The sequence below is a fragment of the Ascaphus truei genome, chromosome 1 (assembly GCF_040206685.1).
Source record: "Ascaphus truei isolate aAscTru1 chromosome 1, aAscTru1.hap1, whole genome shotgun sequence".
NCBI classification, from domain to species: Eukaryota; Metazoa; Chordata; class Amphibia; order Anura; family Ascaphidae; genus Ascaphus; species Ascaphus truei.
In genome coordinates, this window is record NC_134483.1 from 440352218 (window position 1) to 440367351 (window position 15134).

At 42.3% G+C, this 15134-nt stretch overlaps 2 protein-coding genes across 5 annotated transcripts in view; one reads left to right on the top strand and one right to left on the bottom strand.

Moving 5' to 3' along the window:
• The window catches only part of NUDT6 (nudix hydrolase 6), a 27852-nt gene extending 14810 nt beyond the window's left edge, over window positions 1–13042 (top strand). For all 3 annotated transcript variants that reach the window (XM_075615805.1, XM_075615785.1, XM_075615795.1), the window contains exons 3-5: window positions 2116–2171; window positions 8077–8131; window positions 12465–13042. In XM_075615805.1, coding sequence (XP_075471920.1) covers window positions 2116–2171; window positions 8077–8131; window positions 12465–12859 — 506 coding nt within the window. In that variant the 3' untranslated portion in view covers window positions 12860–13042. The remainder of the gene's footprint in view (window positions 1–2115; window positions 2172–8076; window positions 8132–12464) is intronic.
• Window positions 7244–15134, bottom strand: part of FGF2 (fibroblast growth factor 2) — a 64240-nt gene continuing 56349 nt past the window's right edge. The window contains exons 3-4 of one of the 2 annotated variants that reach the window (XM_075615824.1): window positions 13314–13399; window positions 7244–10757 (exon numbers count right to left, since the gene is read on the bottom strand). In XM_075615824.1, the coding sequence (XP_075471939.1) occupies window positions 10670–10757; window positions 13314–13399 (174 nt within the window). In that variant the 3' untranslated portion in view covers window positions 7244–10669. Of the gene's footprint in view, window positions 13400–15134 lie in introns of both variants that reach the window. The other variant, XM_075615819.1, reaches the window with a different exon arrangement.

Below are 15134 nucleotides of genomic sequence, written 5' to 3' on the forward strand. Positions count from 1 at the left end.
CAACGCCATTTTGAGTAACGCATTGTGTCGGATAACAGAGGACTGCCTGTAGTATATATTATGTTACCTATGCCACAATAATAGCATTAGAGGAATAAACCTTAAGATTTTATGTTCTCTTGGTGGGGTTGACTTAAAGATGTAGCTGCCCGTTCTCTACCGCATCACGGGGGATAAGCGCAGCCAATTCGCTGAAAACTCGGCGAGATTAACACAGCGGGGGTTACTGCGTTTGAATGGCACTTGCGCTGTGTGAATCCTGCCGGGCTGCACCTGTCTGTAAGAGACGCGCAGTAAGAGAGAGACTGAATCAGTCACTCTCCCTGCGCGCCTCTAACAGGCGATCGCGGGGGGTTATTTTATTTTAATAATACAGTATTGTAGCAGGGGGTCACACAGCAATCGGCAGAAAAAGTAAAAATCCTTTGACTACCAGCGATCGCGACCTCTCCGTTGCTCTATAGCGCCGTCGTGGTCACGCCCACTATGGGCACCCGCAACGGACTGCATGTACTTGCTACGGCGCTGCGCGACGTCGCCGTAGCCAGCACTATAAGAGCAACCTTAGGCCATGCTTTATAGTGCTGTCGAAGGCAACGCGACCGATGCCGTCGCCATTAGCGAAAGTTGTCATTTGATTTTTAGCAACGTCGGTGGCGACAAGGCCAGTGACGTCACTAAGGGGGCGAGCCGTGCAATTTGATTGGTTTAGAGACAGTCACATATGGCGACTGTCTCTAAAAAATCAAATTTACCTGGCTTAAAGATGTTTGGTCGCCGTCGCGCTTACTATAAGTGCTTGCGACGGAGTCAATTTATTTGTTTTGGAGCGACGTTGCGTCGCTGTCGCAAGGCACTGTAAGCGCAGCCTTAGAGGTGCGCACGCAGAGTGACTGATTCAGTCTATCTCTTACTGTGTGTCACAGACAGGTGAAGCCAGGTAGGATTCACACGGCAGGGACCCCCGCTGTGTTAATCCGATGGGCCATTAGTCTGGCCACTGAAATCCCGTGGCGTGCTAGAGATTGCCGTGCAAAACACGCCATTACCATTAATTTACTAAAAGAATGCACTTCTGAAGAGGTGAAACTTCTTTAGCGCCACCTACCACATGAGCAAAATTCAATGGCAGTGAATGGAGTTGATGGAGACGGAAGTCGGTGGCGACGGAAGTGACGTCACTGTTTGGCAGAACAGGCCATCAGCAGCATTCACTGCCACTGAATATCGCCAGCTTCCACCAGCAGGAGTCAGGAGGAACACAAACACACACACACACACAGTGAGCCGCCAAACACCCTCCGCCCTCCGCCGAGTGAGCCACCAAACAAGCCCTCCCGCCCCCCCCCGCCACCCCCCCGTGAGACGCCGAGCACCCCCTCCCGTTCCCCCGTGAGCCACTGAAACATACAGAATGGTACATCTCCTCAGCATACCGACATCAGGTACTGTAGCTCCCATTCACAAGCTGACTCATGAGAGCCAGAAATGTGAGCAATTTGCTTGATACATTGGCACAATGAAAATGCATATTTTTTGCTCCAAAATTACCACCTCTGAACCCTTTATAAACCAATGGCAATTTTTTTTATATTTTATTGATACATGAACACAAAGTCGTAGATATAAATCTGCTATAAGACGGGTTTTGCTAATAAAAAAAAAAGGGAAAAAATGTCTACTCAATTGTTATAGCACCATTTGGGGTTGGTAGGTTTCTCACTTGATTTATGTTAAGTAAGTAATCAAGTGAATGTTCTTATTTATTATATAATGTGCCTATTATGTTCCGTTATTCTCTTCTGCCCCCTATGTTATTTCTCCTGCTGTTTCCGAAATGATTATTATTGCTTCTTCAAAGGAGAATAGCCCTCTTGTCAGTCAGCTTTTGAAGTTTCAGTAAGACCTGAAGGTTAACAAAATCATATTTGTTTCACAATAAGAGCATTTAAAAAAAAGCTGATAATGTGCACGATTTATAATTCAAACACCATTATAAAGAACATGCATTACTTTCCTTGGTAACTTGGAGATTTTTTTTGTGACTCCTTTATTTTTATTCAAAATGACTGCACTTCTCAGTGTGGCTGTAAGTAAACTATTACTATTTTACAGGTGCTGTACTAGACGAGGACACTGGCAAAGTGCTGGTTGTACAGGATAGAAATAAGGTAAGTGAACTGAATGCATTTATGTGTGTTTTGGACATTTCAAAATAACACAACATGCTGGATATATGTGTGTGTTGTTTTTGGTTGAAGTTCAGACACTTCGAGTAATTAAAGCAGCTGCAATATACAGTGTTCCTGATTAAGGCCTCGGTCCCGCTGCGCTCGTTGGCGCGGGCGGAGGGTCGCGAGTTCCCCACCAGCAGGGGAATCCTCGCGAGCTGGTCCCGGTCCCCACTGGCGGCACAGCTGACTACACGCTGTAGCGCGTCAGCCGCTGGAGACACCAGAGAATGGTGTTTCCTAGCGTTGACGCGTGACGTGTGTGGCTGTGAGCCAATGGGGAGGGGAGGCTTCGGGAGGAGGAGAGGCTTCGGGGAGCGGGGAGGAGTGTGGAGTGAAAGCAGGTGAGTGCCTTTCTCTGTGTGTGTGTCTGAGTGCGTGCCTGTCTGTGTGTGTATGTGTCTGAGTGCGTGAGTGCCTGTCTGTGTGTGTGTGTGCCCGAGTGCCTGCCTCTGTCTGTGTGTGTGTGTGTGTGTGTGTGTGTGTGTGTGTGTGTGTGTGTGTGTGTGTGTGTGTGTGTGTGTATGAGTGCGTGAGTGCCTGCCTCTGTCTGTGTGTGTGTGTGTGTGTGTGTATGAGTGCGTGAGTGCCTGCCTGTGTGTGCGCGCGTGTGTGTGTATGAGTGCGTGAGTGCCTGCCTGTGTGTGTGTGTGTGCGCGTGTATGAATGAGTGCCTGCGTGTGTGTGTTTAAACTTACCTTCCAGCCCGAGTCCGTGGAGGGAGGGGGGGGGGAGAGTAGCGGGTCCCTCCGCTCAAGCCACGCCCCCCCTCCCTGTCAAACCTCCCACCTCCCGCCCACCTCCCGATCAAACCTCCCACCTCCCGCCCACCTCCCGCTCCGGCTCCCGCTCCCTACAGACCGCAGATCGCGGTCTGTGTATCTCAGCGCACCGCCTGTCAGCAGCGCAGGTGCGCTGACTCTGGGAGCGGGGCCTTAGCCTTAGTAATGAAGACTTCCAATAATTGGCAGCAGTTTGACACAAAAAAAAGAACTACACTAAATGATTGGAGCTCTTTAACAATTGCAATTACTTATCTCCACTTCCCTCCTCCAGTGGAGAACATTACATTTTATATTTTTTTCTGTAGTTTAAAAGTCTATATTGAAACTGCAGCTCCCTCTGGGCATCCCTTTCCCAACCCTCCCAACATCCCCCCCCCCCCCCTCTTCCTTTTTGTGTGTGTGTGTTTTTTTTTTTTTTTGGCGCGTACAGAAAGCAGGGGGTCTCCGAAGCAAAGCCACGGTAATTTCAGCCCCTTATTCTCGAGATACTTACCCAGTGTGTCCTGTTATGTGTGTTGTATGTTCCATCGCATCATTCCAGCGGGGGGTCCCTAGTACTATGCTCCTTGTAACTCTGCTGTTTGTCATTTGCTACAGCTCTACGTTCTCAGTCATCTTCTTTAAAGATTTAAAAAGCCCTAATCTAGTCAACTTGACCTTGTTGGGTATCTTTAATCATTTGTATTTCCCCTCTCTCCGAATCAAGAACATATCTGATTATTGCTACTATCTTTCTATATGTGTGGCATACAATTTGAAAACCACTTTCAAAACCATGCATACGTTGTAGGTAAAACACATGAAGCGCGCCATCTGTAACCGGGGCTGAAATGTGGAAGCACTTAGAGCCCACAGCAGCTTTCAGAGTAATTGAGCACATCCGCTTTCTATTCTGTTATTTTAAATGAGCCGGCTTCCACCAGCGTTTGCCTTCTCTCTGGCTGGCTAAACACTCACATTTCCTGAGTAAGAGACCTACACTTGGCAAAGTCTTGAAGCGGAGTTGCAAGAGGCAGCTAGTAGGCTTCATGAAAAGAAGCATTTATACGCAAGCCCAGGTCTACGAGGAAGGTATGGTGCGCAATTTACAGGCAGGGGCCGAGCTGCTGTGCAGAATGTACCATTTGTGTTTGTTAGAGCTGTGCAGCACAGACCCTCTCACTGGGCCCAGGCCTCATTCTGGCCTCGTCTCCTAAGGATGAATAAACTTGGCTGCACTAAAGAAGAAGTTCCTTTCTCATTAGAGACTAAGGGCCCTATTCCATAAACACCAAAGAGTGTGATTTGGATGCTTTTTTCCCCTCCCAAAACTTGCTGGAGCCATTTTTACTCAAGAGTGCAAAGTTAACCGCAGCAGGCCAATACAAAAATACTAAATAAAGTGTTATTGGATGAGATATAAATTAGCACACAAGTGAGCTGTATTCCAATGTAATAGAAACACACTGTTGACCTAAATAAACAAAAAGCCAGGCACAGCCACAGTGACCTCTGGCTATTACACAGACATATTTGAACCTATTTAGTAGCTTACAACCTTACTTAATTGTTTGGCAGTATCTCTCTTTTCTCACTCCTGGTTGTGAGCACTATATTTGTTTGTCACGTTAGTGTGACTCTCTTCACCTTGTTCTGTTTTTACCCCACTTGGTGCTTACTTTCACCGCACCCATAAAAGGACTGAGAAGTGAGAGAAATCAATGGTAATAAATTGAGATGGAGACCTTTTTTTGGTTTGAGTTATTTAGTAGGAGAGCTAGAGTCGTACAGACATTGGAATCTTTGGATGCAATAAATGTATAATAGCACCTAGTTTACACCTACCAGAGCAACTGTCTACAGGCACCTAGGCACCTTATGGCATGTTTGTGTTCCTTATACAGGGCCTGCGATGTTAGGACTCCTCTGTGACACCTGTAGTCCAATAGGAAGCCTTTACTCTTCATTTTGGGTGTATTTCATCTGAGTTTTCAATAGCGCTTTTATTCAATGTTTTATCCAAGGTATAAACAAGCCTTTATTCATCGATTTTGTCATTTACACCCCATATGAAAATTAGATGTTTTTTTGACTGATTTTCAGGCATGTGCCATTTTTACTGAGTTAGGAAATATCATTCCGAGATCATTTTTGCAAAGTCCATGCTGTTTTATTTGAGTTTATTGTTTAAGACTTAAGTATGTGGGAGAAGGGACAGGTATATATGAAGAAATAAACTTCATTTGAAATAATTCAGTAGATTCATGTTGAGGGGGAATTATTGAATGTAAAATATATCTTTTGTAGGAGCTCTGCTGTGATAAAATCAATTCATAAAGACAACCACTTTGTAATTACTGTTCATTCTTTCCTTGCCTCCATATAAGCCATTAACTAGATTTTAGCAGGAGAATTTAGGCTTAAAATTGCAATGCTATGAAACAAATCTCACATTATGTAACGTCTACAAATTATAGAGGTGTTAGTAGCATGGCTGAGTGATTGATTTCACCTTATCTGAAATGCAATAATTGCAGTTAAATGGACTTGACATTTTTTATTACAACCATCTGAACCTGCAGCTAGCATCACCCTAACCAACCAACCAAACGCATGGATAGGTTTCCTTGTCTCAAATTGAAGTTTTAGAACAGGGCTGCTCTCTATTTTTTCACAGCAGTTCCCTTTCTGGCAAATGATATGTAGGAATGTATGTACGGTTCAGCCAATCCGGCACATGGCTGGGCACCTACGGCCAGATCAGTTCTAAACCATGGAAAAGTAGTTGAATCTGGTCCTTATTTGGCTTCTGGGCTGAGTGGACATGTGGTCTGAAGCCGGAATAGAGTTTGCCATTTGAGCAGCTCTGCTTCAGGACAAGTATCTCGTATACAAAATCCATTTTTCAGTGTTTTCTACCCCAATTTGAGAGCATAAACAACTGTGTCTCTAAACAAATTTTTGCTCTGTCTATCCACACCATTCTTCGAACACTTCAGAGAAATGAGGCATAAACAGAGGCTCACAATGCTAGACTACAGTCACGCAATATTCAATAATAAAGTGCAGCTGTAACCAGCTTAGACTGAACACAGTTTTTGTTGTGATTAAAAGAAAGCATACTGTACTCAGTAATAGACGGGCCGGCAATGTCCCAGGTTTAACGACTCTTCAATCAGAAAAAAACTTCAACCAAACAGGAGGCAGAATTGCTGTTATTTAATGTGTCATTGTATGGTAAGCATAGGGTGGTACTTATCGGAGCTAGCTGAAGAGACATTCAGAACTGCAGCATCGGTGTATTATTAGTTTTAATACACCTAACTGAAGATATATTTCCAGTTTGGTTCTCCAAGCCGAGAACAGTACAGTGTTGTCATGCTCCTTTCAATTAGGGATGAAGGGTAGTGCATACTGAATGTGTACATTTGTTGCAAACGTCTGTATTGTAAAACTAATGTCGTTAAAGTTGCATTAAATGTGTAATTCCAATTAATCCTTTTGGGTCAAGTTGACATTGTAAAATTAGCTATTCATATTCCAAAATATTTATTATAACACACAATCTTACACGTTGCTATTGTTTTTAGTTTTTGCTAAAAACCGCTGTATGACTTGGCCAGAGCACAGCAATGTTTGTTTGTGGCATGGTCACCCATAAGGAAACATGCGTTGCATGCTCTACTACAGATATACATCATTGTGCTTTTTGCAGAGACCTTCAGGTCGAGCTTCAAAAGGTCTGAAGGGTGAAATTCCTGAAATTCTATCATGGAAAACATATTTGTTAATCGCTTGCAGAGTGAGTGTTCCCTTTCTTTAATATGGTGCACTACTCCGGGAAAATCTGTTTCTTTTTCTTCAGTGGGAAATAATGGTTGTGATTAAACAAAACCATCCCATATCAAAATAGGGTGTGTTTTTTTATTTGATGTGCCTAACCAATAGTATTTTTTTTTAGGGGTGGAGCTGCACCTTTTTAAACATATTTAACTACAAATCAACCAGTAACATTTCCTGCGCGGTTGGCTCTCACTTTATTATATGTATGTTTGCACTTTCAAACTGCAGCTTTGGAGATATTTTATGTGTACCATATCTTTACTTTCCACAGCTCAGTTTACTAGTTTAAATCTGTTTACCGTTTGCTTGTGCTCCGTGATACAGGATATAAAGCTCCAAATGTGCCTTTTTTCCGTAGCTCATGTCATCATGATGTTTAAAAAAAAAAAAAAAAAAAAAAAAAACTTTCACACAAAGATTCGCATTTTTATTGTTGTTGCATTAAATACATAAACTTTATTATTAATCAGATAAGATAAACAAATCACCGACATCAGTGCACTAAAGAACAGTGCTACACATCAGAATCTGTTCAGAAGATTAAATATGAAAAAATAATAACATAAAAAATTTAGGTCAAATATCTTGGTGATGAATTAAAAGCATGTACAAGGCACATTTCTCCCTTAAAGATAGCAGCTTCCGCACGTTTCAGCTATTTTTAACCATATGACTAGCAGCATTGTTACAGATGCAACATCTATGACCTCAAACACAGATGAATCTTTTCCTTAAATCCATCACTTCTGATAAAGAGTATTGTAGATGCCTCTGGATATCACATTAACAATGAATTTTTGTTTTACTGCGCCCCCGGTCCGCTACAGATGAACAAAGACATAATAATGGTTACGTATACGCAGCTCTGCTCCACACAGGAAACGACCAGCCCAGCCATCTTTTAGCTTTTTGTTTCGCTGCTTTCTCTACATACGTTAACTGAAAGTGCTAAAAAAAACATATTTGATCATGTACACAGAAACCTTCTTTGGTCATAGCCCAGAAAGGATGTAGGTCATGTATTGTGACATAAGGTGATGGGCTTTATTTATCAGTCATATGGCTGGAAAACGGACAACATTAAAATGGCTCCATTGAAAACAGTCCAATGTTTGATTAACTGGGTGTATTTTTGTTTTTTGTTCTAATATTTGACTCAGTTTTGCAATTGGGAAACATTGAAAAAGTCACTTAGGAGGAGACAAAAAAAAGATATCACCTGCTCTCTTGAATTACAGATGGTAAATGCATGGAAATTTCCAGGAGGTCTGTCTGATCAAGGTGAAGACATTGGTAAGTATTGAAACTAATAATTGCTGCATGTTTACTTCACGTGTACAGTGCACAGTTATATTGAATGCAATAGATGTGTTGGTGCATCAATTAGAAAAGGTAATTCTTTGTCTTATTTTCTGTTAATGGATCCTTTCCCTCAGGCTGTGTTTTAAGCCAACTTTGTCAAAACCAGACACTCCCAACATTTAGCACATAAAATAGGTACGACTGTAGTTCCTCCTCTCCTGCTGGATGGAGTCACTTCCAAGCCATTCCTAAAGAAGACACAATCTATGCACCTTACCCCCCAGACAAAAAAAAGTCCTGTACCTATTTAGCAGGTATACTGTGTTTTTATCTTACAGAACCCCAAAACCTTCAGCATACCTACTTAATAGGTGCAGTTGGAGAGTATGCAAAATAGGTTTTAAGAGTCTGGTCCTTCACAGGACGAAAGTGTAGTAATGGCAGTGGCATGTTTCAAAGGTTGGCTGATACCTTTTTTTGTAAAAATCTGACAAACATTTAAATATATCTTTTTTTAAGTTCATTTCTAAACATGGTGAGCAGACATGAAACCCCTCCCATTTCCTCTAGTACCTTTTGTGTGATGTCACTGTGCGTTCAACAAAACGTTTTCAGAACTCTCTCTTCCCAGGCCCCCCCCCCCCCTCCTTATTGGCTCTGGTAAGGACAGGGTGGGTTAATGCACCCACAGTTACATGGAATTAGTGCTTAATTTCCAAAGAAACAAAAGTAGCTAAAATCTTTGCTTTACATTTGGTTAAAAGGAAAGCAATGAAGATTGTAACAGTTAGAGATGGGGTTTGGTTAACTGCCCAGGATTGTCCCTTTTTAATGAGGCAATTCAAGTGCGCAATTTTTTTTATCGCACATTGTTTTTATTTTTAACGTAGGATTGAAGCAGGGGGTCTGAACCCCATTAATTTCAGCACTGGTGACCCCCTACTTCCAGAGATAGACCTCCGTAGGGGGTACAGGTAGCCACTCTGCTAGCTGGGTTCATGTAATGGCCACTTTTCAAAGCTCCTGCGCCCTGTGGGCCATAGGAAGCCGTGACCTCATCCAGTGCAGCTCCCTATTGACTCGCGTGACGTTGGAGATATGAACTTTGCTGAAATACCGGCACCCCCTGTGGAGGTCTGTATCTCCAGAAGCAGGGGGTCACGTTCCTTTTATAAAAAAAAATCTTGCCTGAACCGGGCTGTATTGGCACCAGCCGGTATGGCTGCACCCACGGACACTGGGGTCTATAGCTAGCTCCAACAGTCTTAGGTTGCGCTTATAGTGGCGTCGCCGGCAATAGCGACGCGACGGTGACGTCACGCTGCGGTCGCTGGAAAAATCAAATTTACTTGACCTCCAGCGATCACGACCAAGCAGTCACGTCGCTTCTACTATAAGCACAGATGACGGATGCAATAAATTTGTTTTGCCGCGATGTCACGTCGCCAGCACTATAAGCGCAGCCTTAAGAAAGCTGAACCAGCAGCTGCTATGTCTCTCACCAGCACAATAAGTTACAAATATCTCTGGACCCTGGGGCTCCCCGGTTCAAATAAAATTAGATCAATCAAAATAAATATCGGGTGGGATTGCCATGTTAAAAACAAGCTAGAAAAGATCTTGGAGAAAGTGGGAAGAGTCTGACTTGGTTTCAGACCAGAACCTACAGAAGAGGACACAAACCAGGGAGAGACCGCATGTATGTGGGGAATGTGGGAAGGGATTTAGTGACTTATCCAGCCTGAGCACACACATGAGGGGACACACAGGGGAGAGACCGCATGTATGTGAGGAATGTGTGAATAGATTTAGTGACTTATCCAGCCTGGGCACACACATCAGGACACACACAGGGGAGAGACCGTATGTGAGGAATATGGGAAGGGATTTATTTGGTTATCACATCTGAACACACACAGGGGAGAGACCGCATGTATGTGGGGAATGTAGGAAGAGATTTAGTGATGTATCCAACCTGAATACACACAGGGGAGAGACCGCTTGTATGTGGGGAATGTGGGAATGGATTTAAATCGGTTATCACATTTGAACACACACAAGAGGACACACACATGCGAGAGACCTTTCTCTAAAGCCAGGCATGTTTAAGGATAAAGAAAGTCATAACTTTATAATGCAGGTTATTTGTATCATTCTTATTGTAGTTTTATGAAAAATGTTGTTCTTAATGTGTTATATTTCCATACTGTTCAAATAAAATGTGCGTTCCCCCCCCCAAAAAAAAACAAGCTAGGTTCATTGGTAGTCCAGGACAGTTCTTCAAAGTAAAATAGAGAAAATATCGTGTGAGTTTTTGTGCTTCATATATAGATTGTAGAGTGATGCTTTTTCTTTGCATATGCTTGTAATAAACATATGCAATGCAAATATTAATATAACTAATTACATCAATATACAAATTCTAGTAAAATCTTATATATGTTTCTCTTATGTTGTGAATAACATATCTGAAGTCCACCTCAATGGTTTACTTGTACATTTTTTTTTCTTAACCTCCTCTTTGCTCTCCTAAAATATTTTCCATACCCCTGCTGCGTAGGTTCTCCGCTTCTCTGTTGCTTTCTCTTTCGTCTTCCTAATACTACTCCACGGTAACCTAGAGGGAAAATTGGGGCATAGGGAAGGAACGTTACCCCCCTGCTCAGCTAATGGTACAGTGCTAATCCCAGGATAGTAATAATATGTGAACAAGGAGAGACAGAACATGGTAAATGAAAGTACCCTAGTACAGCTCAACCCCGTTATAGCGCGATCCACTGCATCGCGGATCCGCATATAACGCTGTCTGAGCGTGGCTCCCAATTTAAAAACTCCCATGTGGGAGTTGAACATGAGTACATGCAGGAATCAACCCAGAACCTTTCATATGGTAGTACCAATTCCCTAACTGCCATGCCACAGGATTGGTGTGGACTGCACTGTGTACTATATGTTAAGTTTGTTTTTAGAGTCTGTTTTATCACACCAATCCTGTGGCGTAGCAGGTAGGGAATTGGTAGTAGCATATGAAAGGTCCTGGGTTCGATTCCTGCATGTGTATTATATAAAATGTATTAATGTTCAACTCCCACATGGTGTAGGGGTGTGTGTATGTGTCCGTTAGCAATAAAGCATTGAATGTTTAAATAAAAAAACAAAAAAAATTCCCGCATGGTGTGTGTGTCATGTGACCCTCCTCTGCGCACACGTGGACGCAGCCTGATGAAGCAGGGAGAGCTGCAGCTGCCGGTAAGTCCTTGCGCGGTGAAATTTTATAACGCGATCCCGGTTATACCATGGTCTCATTCTGTGGACTCAGAGGACAACTGTATATTGTACACTGTTCAGCTGTATATTGTGTATATTATGTATAATTGAATGATTTAAAAATACTTTTATTAATATTCTTATTAAAATAAATGGGTATAGGTAGAAAGACGACAAATGCTACGTATCCTCGGTCAGTATTGTTAATACTTACTACACAGTAATAACTTTGCACCTAAATTGTTGTCTTTAACAAGTATTAAATACTTATACTTATTAAATGTAATAAGCCATTGTCCTCTTGACTTTAAATGTCTTTATTTCTATTCAGAGGGATAATGCGCTTACGCAATAGCGCTGGATGTTTATAATCCTTTATATTGTGGTAATGAAAGTGGCATATTCCCGATCATAGTTCTGCTTGTATATTGCTGCTATACAGCTAGGGCAACTTACTCTTTGTAATGTTAGTATCATAAGTTTACTGTTGACCTTAGGACCTGTACTATATTTAATTAAAAGAGTGGTGGTGTGACTTCAGATAATATTCACTGTAGTCAACTTATAATGTTACCAAGAAGTTTAAAAGGGTAAAAATAGTGGTGTCTCAACTAAGGTGCTTTCATTTACCGGGTTCTCTCTCTCCTAATACTACTCCACACCAATACAGCACTTCCTGATGTTATTTGAACTGCCCAGAATTTCCTAATATACAAGAGATTATCAGATCATTATACATCAACTGGTGCTTAAAAGGTGGATATTTGGATTTTAAAGGTTAAAAAAAGCTTGAGTTACTGGTGCTTTAAATTGCGGGGGGAAAGTATGTAAAAACTATTAATCTTTTGACACAAGCAATGTAGCCAAGAATACAGTTTGTATTTTATCATAGTCTCTGCTGTTTTTCATTTGTAAAATGAGAGCGAAAACAAAATGTCCATTGCATCTCATCTCCCAGGCTGGTCAATGAATTCACTTATTTAGTTTCCACAGCAAAGGCATACTGGAAAGCTAATGCTATTCCTGAAACTTGTTTTTGTTTTCCTTTCCATCGTAGGAGCCACAGCAGTTCGGGAAGTTATAGAAGAGACTGGCATCAAGTCAGAGTTCAAGTCCCTCTTGAGCATAAGGCAGCAGCATAATCACCCTGGGGCCTTCGGGAAGTCAGATATATATATTATCTGTCGCCTAAAGCCACTGTCCTACAGTATAAACTTCTGCCCTCAGGAGTGCCTAAAGTGTGAGTGGATGGATCTTCAAGAGCTTGCCTACACCAGCAACACCACCCCCATCACTAGCAGAATTGCTAAGCTGCTACTGTATGGGTACCAGGCAGGTTTCCAAAAAGTTGACATAACTATGAGGACATTCCCAGCTGTTTATACAGGGCTTTTCTATACACTGTACCACAGGGAACTGCCAGAGACCCATGAAAATAGGACAGACCTCTAACAAGCTTCACATTTTGATTCTTTATCTATTGTTGTATTAGCATTTGATATTCATGGTTATTCTCTTCAAAAATCTATGTACAACTCAACAAAACATGTCTCCTAGATCTAGTGAGATATGGATGTATGACTACCTTTACACATCTACATGTTGCAATTTTATTAAAAAGTGATTAGATTAGTGTTTTGCTTGTTTGTTTTTTAAACACTGGCACAAGATATTCACGTTGTATACAGATTTACTAATGTTGGATCTCAATCATCTTTAAACACTAATTGCAAACCTATGATTATATTCTTGCCTTAAAAAAGGAAAATAGTGTTTCGTATGGAGTACTTCAAGTGTCCACAGAGATCAGCTCTTTGCTGACATTGGGAGAAATAAAATGGCTTTCTGTCCTGGCCCAGTCTTAGACGCATTTTTGTATTGCCCAGTTCGTTTCAGTGCCACATACCAGTCGCTATATTTTCGGGATCGGTAAGTATTGTAATTGTTGGCCTCCAATCGTTCAAAAAAGAAGCATTCATCCGTTATACATCTCTGGAAAAAGAAGAGAGAGAGAGAGAGAGAGAAGGTTACATTTCATGAAAAACAGCAGCGTGGAAAAGGAGGCGGCTTTTCACGTTCCTATTGATGCATTGATAGTGTACCTCTGTATTTATGTTACGCTCCCACGCGCTGCTGCAGTTATTACTGGGGACTGATCGCTAATACATTTAGGATAAAGTATATTTATACAAACAGCACAGTTCTTGTCTTTAAAAAAAATGCTCATTTTATTAATTAATGTCATATCAACAGTAGGGTTGTCAGGTGGCTTCTCCAAAAATAATGGACACAATAATAAAAGATGCGACCCCCCCCCCCCCCCCCAATACATATTAAAACAAAACACCCCCCACCATCCAAAACATTAAAAAAACCAACACATAAAAATAATACATCCCCATATATATAAAAATACCCCCACCCCCACTAAATAAATATATATATATATAAAAATACACCCCCCCCCCAATACATATAAAATTCAGACTTACCTTGGGGATGGTCTCAGGTCGGGACCAGTGGTTGTGAGGGTGGTGGTTGTGAGGGGGCTGGTGGCAGCAGGGGGCCGGCAGCTGGTCGGAGCAGTTGCCCCAGGCCCAGCTCTCCCCCAGCTGCGGGCTTCTCCCTCACTGTCCCATGCCAAGGTGTCTGATGCTGACGCGTGCCGGGTCTCCCTCTCACCCCGGCGCACGCGTAAGCTGAGCCCAGCTGACTTCCGGCCCTGACGTCAGAGAGACCCGGTGCGATTCAGCATCTGACACTTCAGCGTGGGACAGACAGTGAGGGAGAAGCCTGCAGCTTGGGGAGAGCTGGGGCCGTCTGCAACTGCTCTGACCGTCCGCCAACACCCCCCCTGCCACCCTACGTTCAGAGAGAGGCAATACCTTTCATTTTATACCGGATGCAGGGGCAAAATACCAGGCTGTCCGGTTCAAAACCGGACAGCTGGCAACCCTAATCAACAGCACAGAAATGTATTTTTAGAACGTTTCATTCTAGCTAAATATGTGGCTATTTAATACCATTGACTTTTTTTTAATATGAAATATTTCCTAAATATAATAAGGTCTTCCATATGTGAGAAGTTATAGGACACAGCCTTCTCAAACACTGCTGTAAACAGATTTGGATGTCAGCGGAGTCCATATTGATCTGAAAATTATGCAAACAGTGTGTGTACTTTTGATAGCAGTGTTAAACCTTTGAGGTCTCTTCCTGGTGGCATGTTTCGTCATATTGTCCCTGAATGTGTGTACAGTATACTGAAACAAAAACACTGAGATTTTAGGAGTGGCACAGATCCACAGAGGCCCGTTACTGACTTGGCAAAGCAATTACCTAAGTTACCGCCTCGTTAATGTGCTTCTTCAAAGCTCAATAACATCAGGTTAAATAAATCGGGTTTCGCCTGGAAAGGTCAAGGGTTAAGTATAATGGCCGTTCACTAACAATGCATATCCACAACGGTCCCTTAAAGTTAATAGGGATTTAACCAAAGAGAGGGAGTAATAGACTCTCCACTCCTTCCCCTCCCCGTTAACACATGAATAATGCCACCCATGTTATTTGAAATGATGCAAGGCTGGGCTAACATGGAGTTAAGACAATACTAATGGGATATACAATACAGCATTGTTATTAGCTCTCTGGATATGTGTTAACCCCCGGTAAAATAACGGCCGTTACAGATTTTCATAACTGCCCGTTATGAGCCTCAAGTTGACAG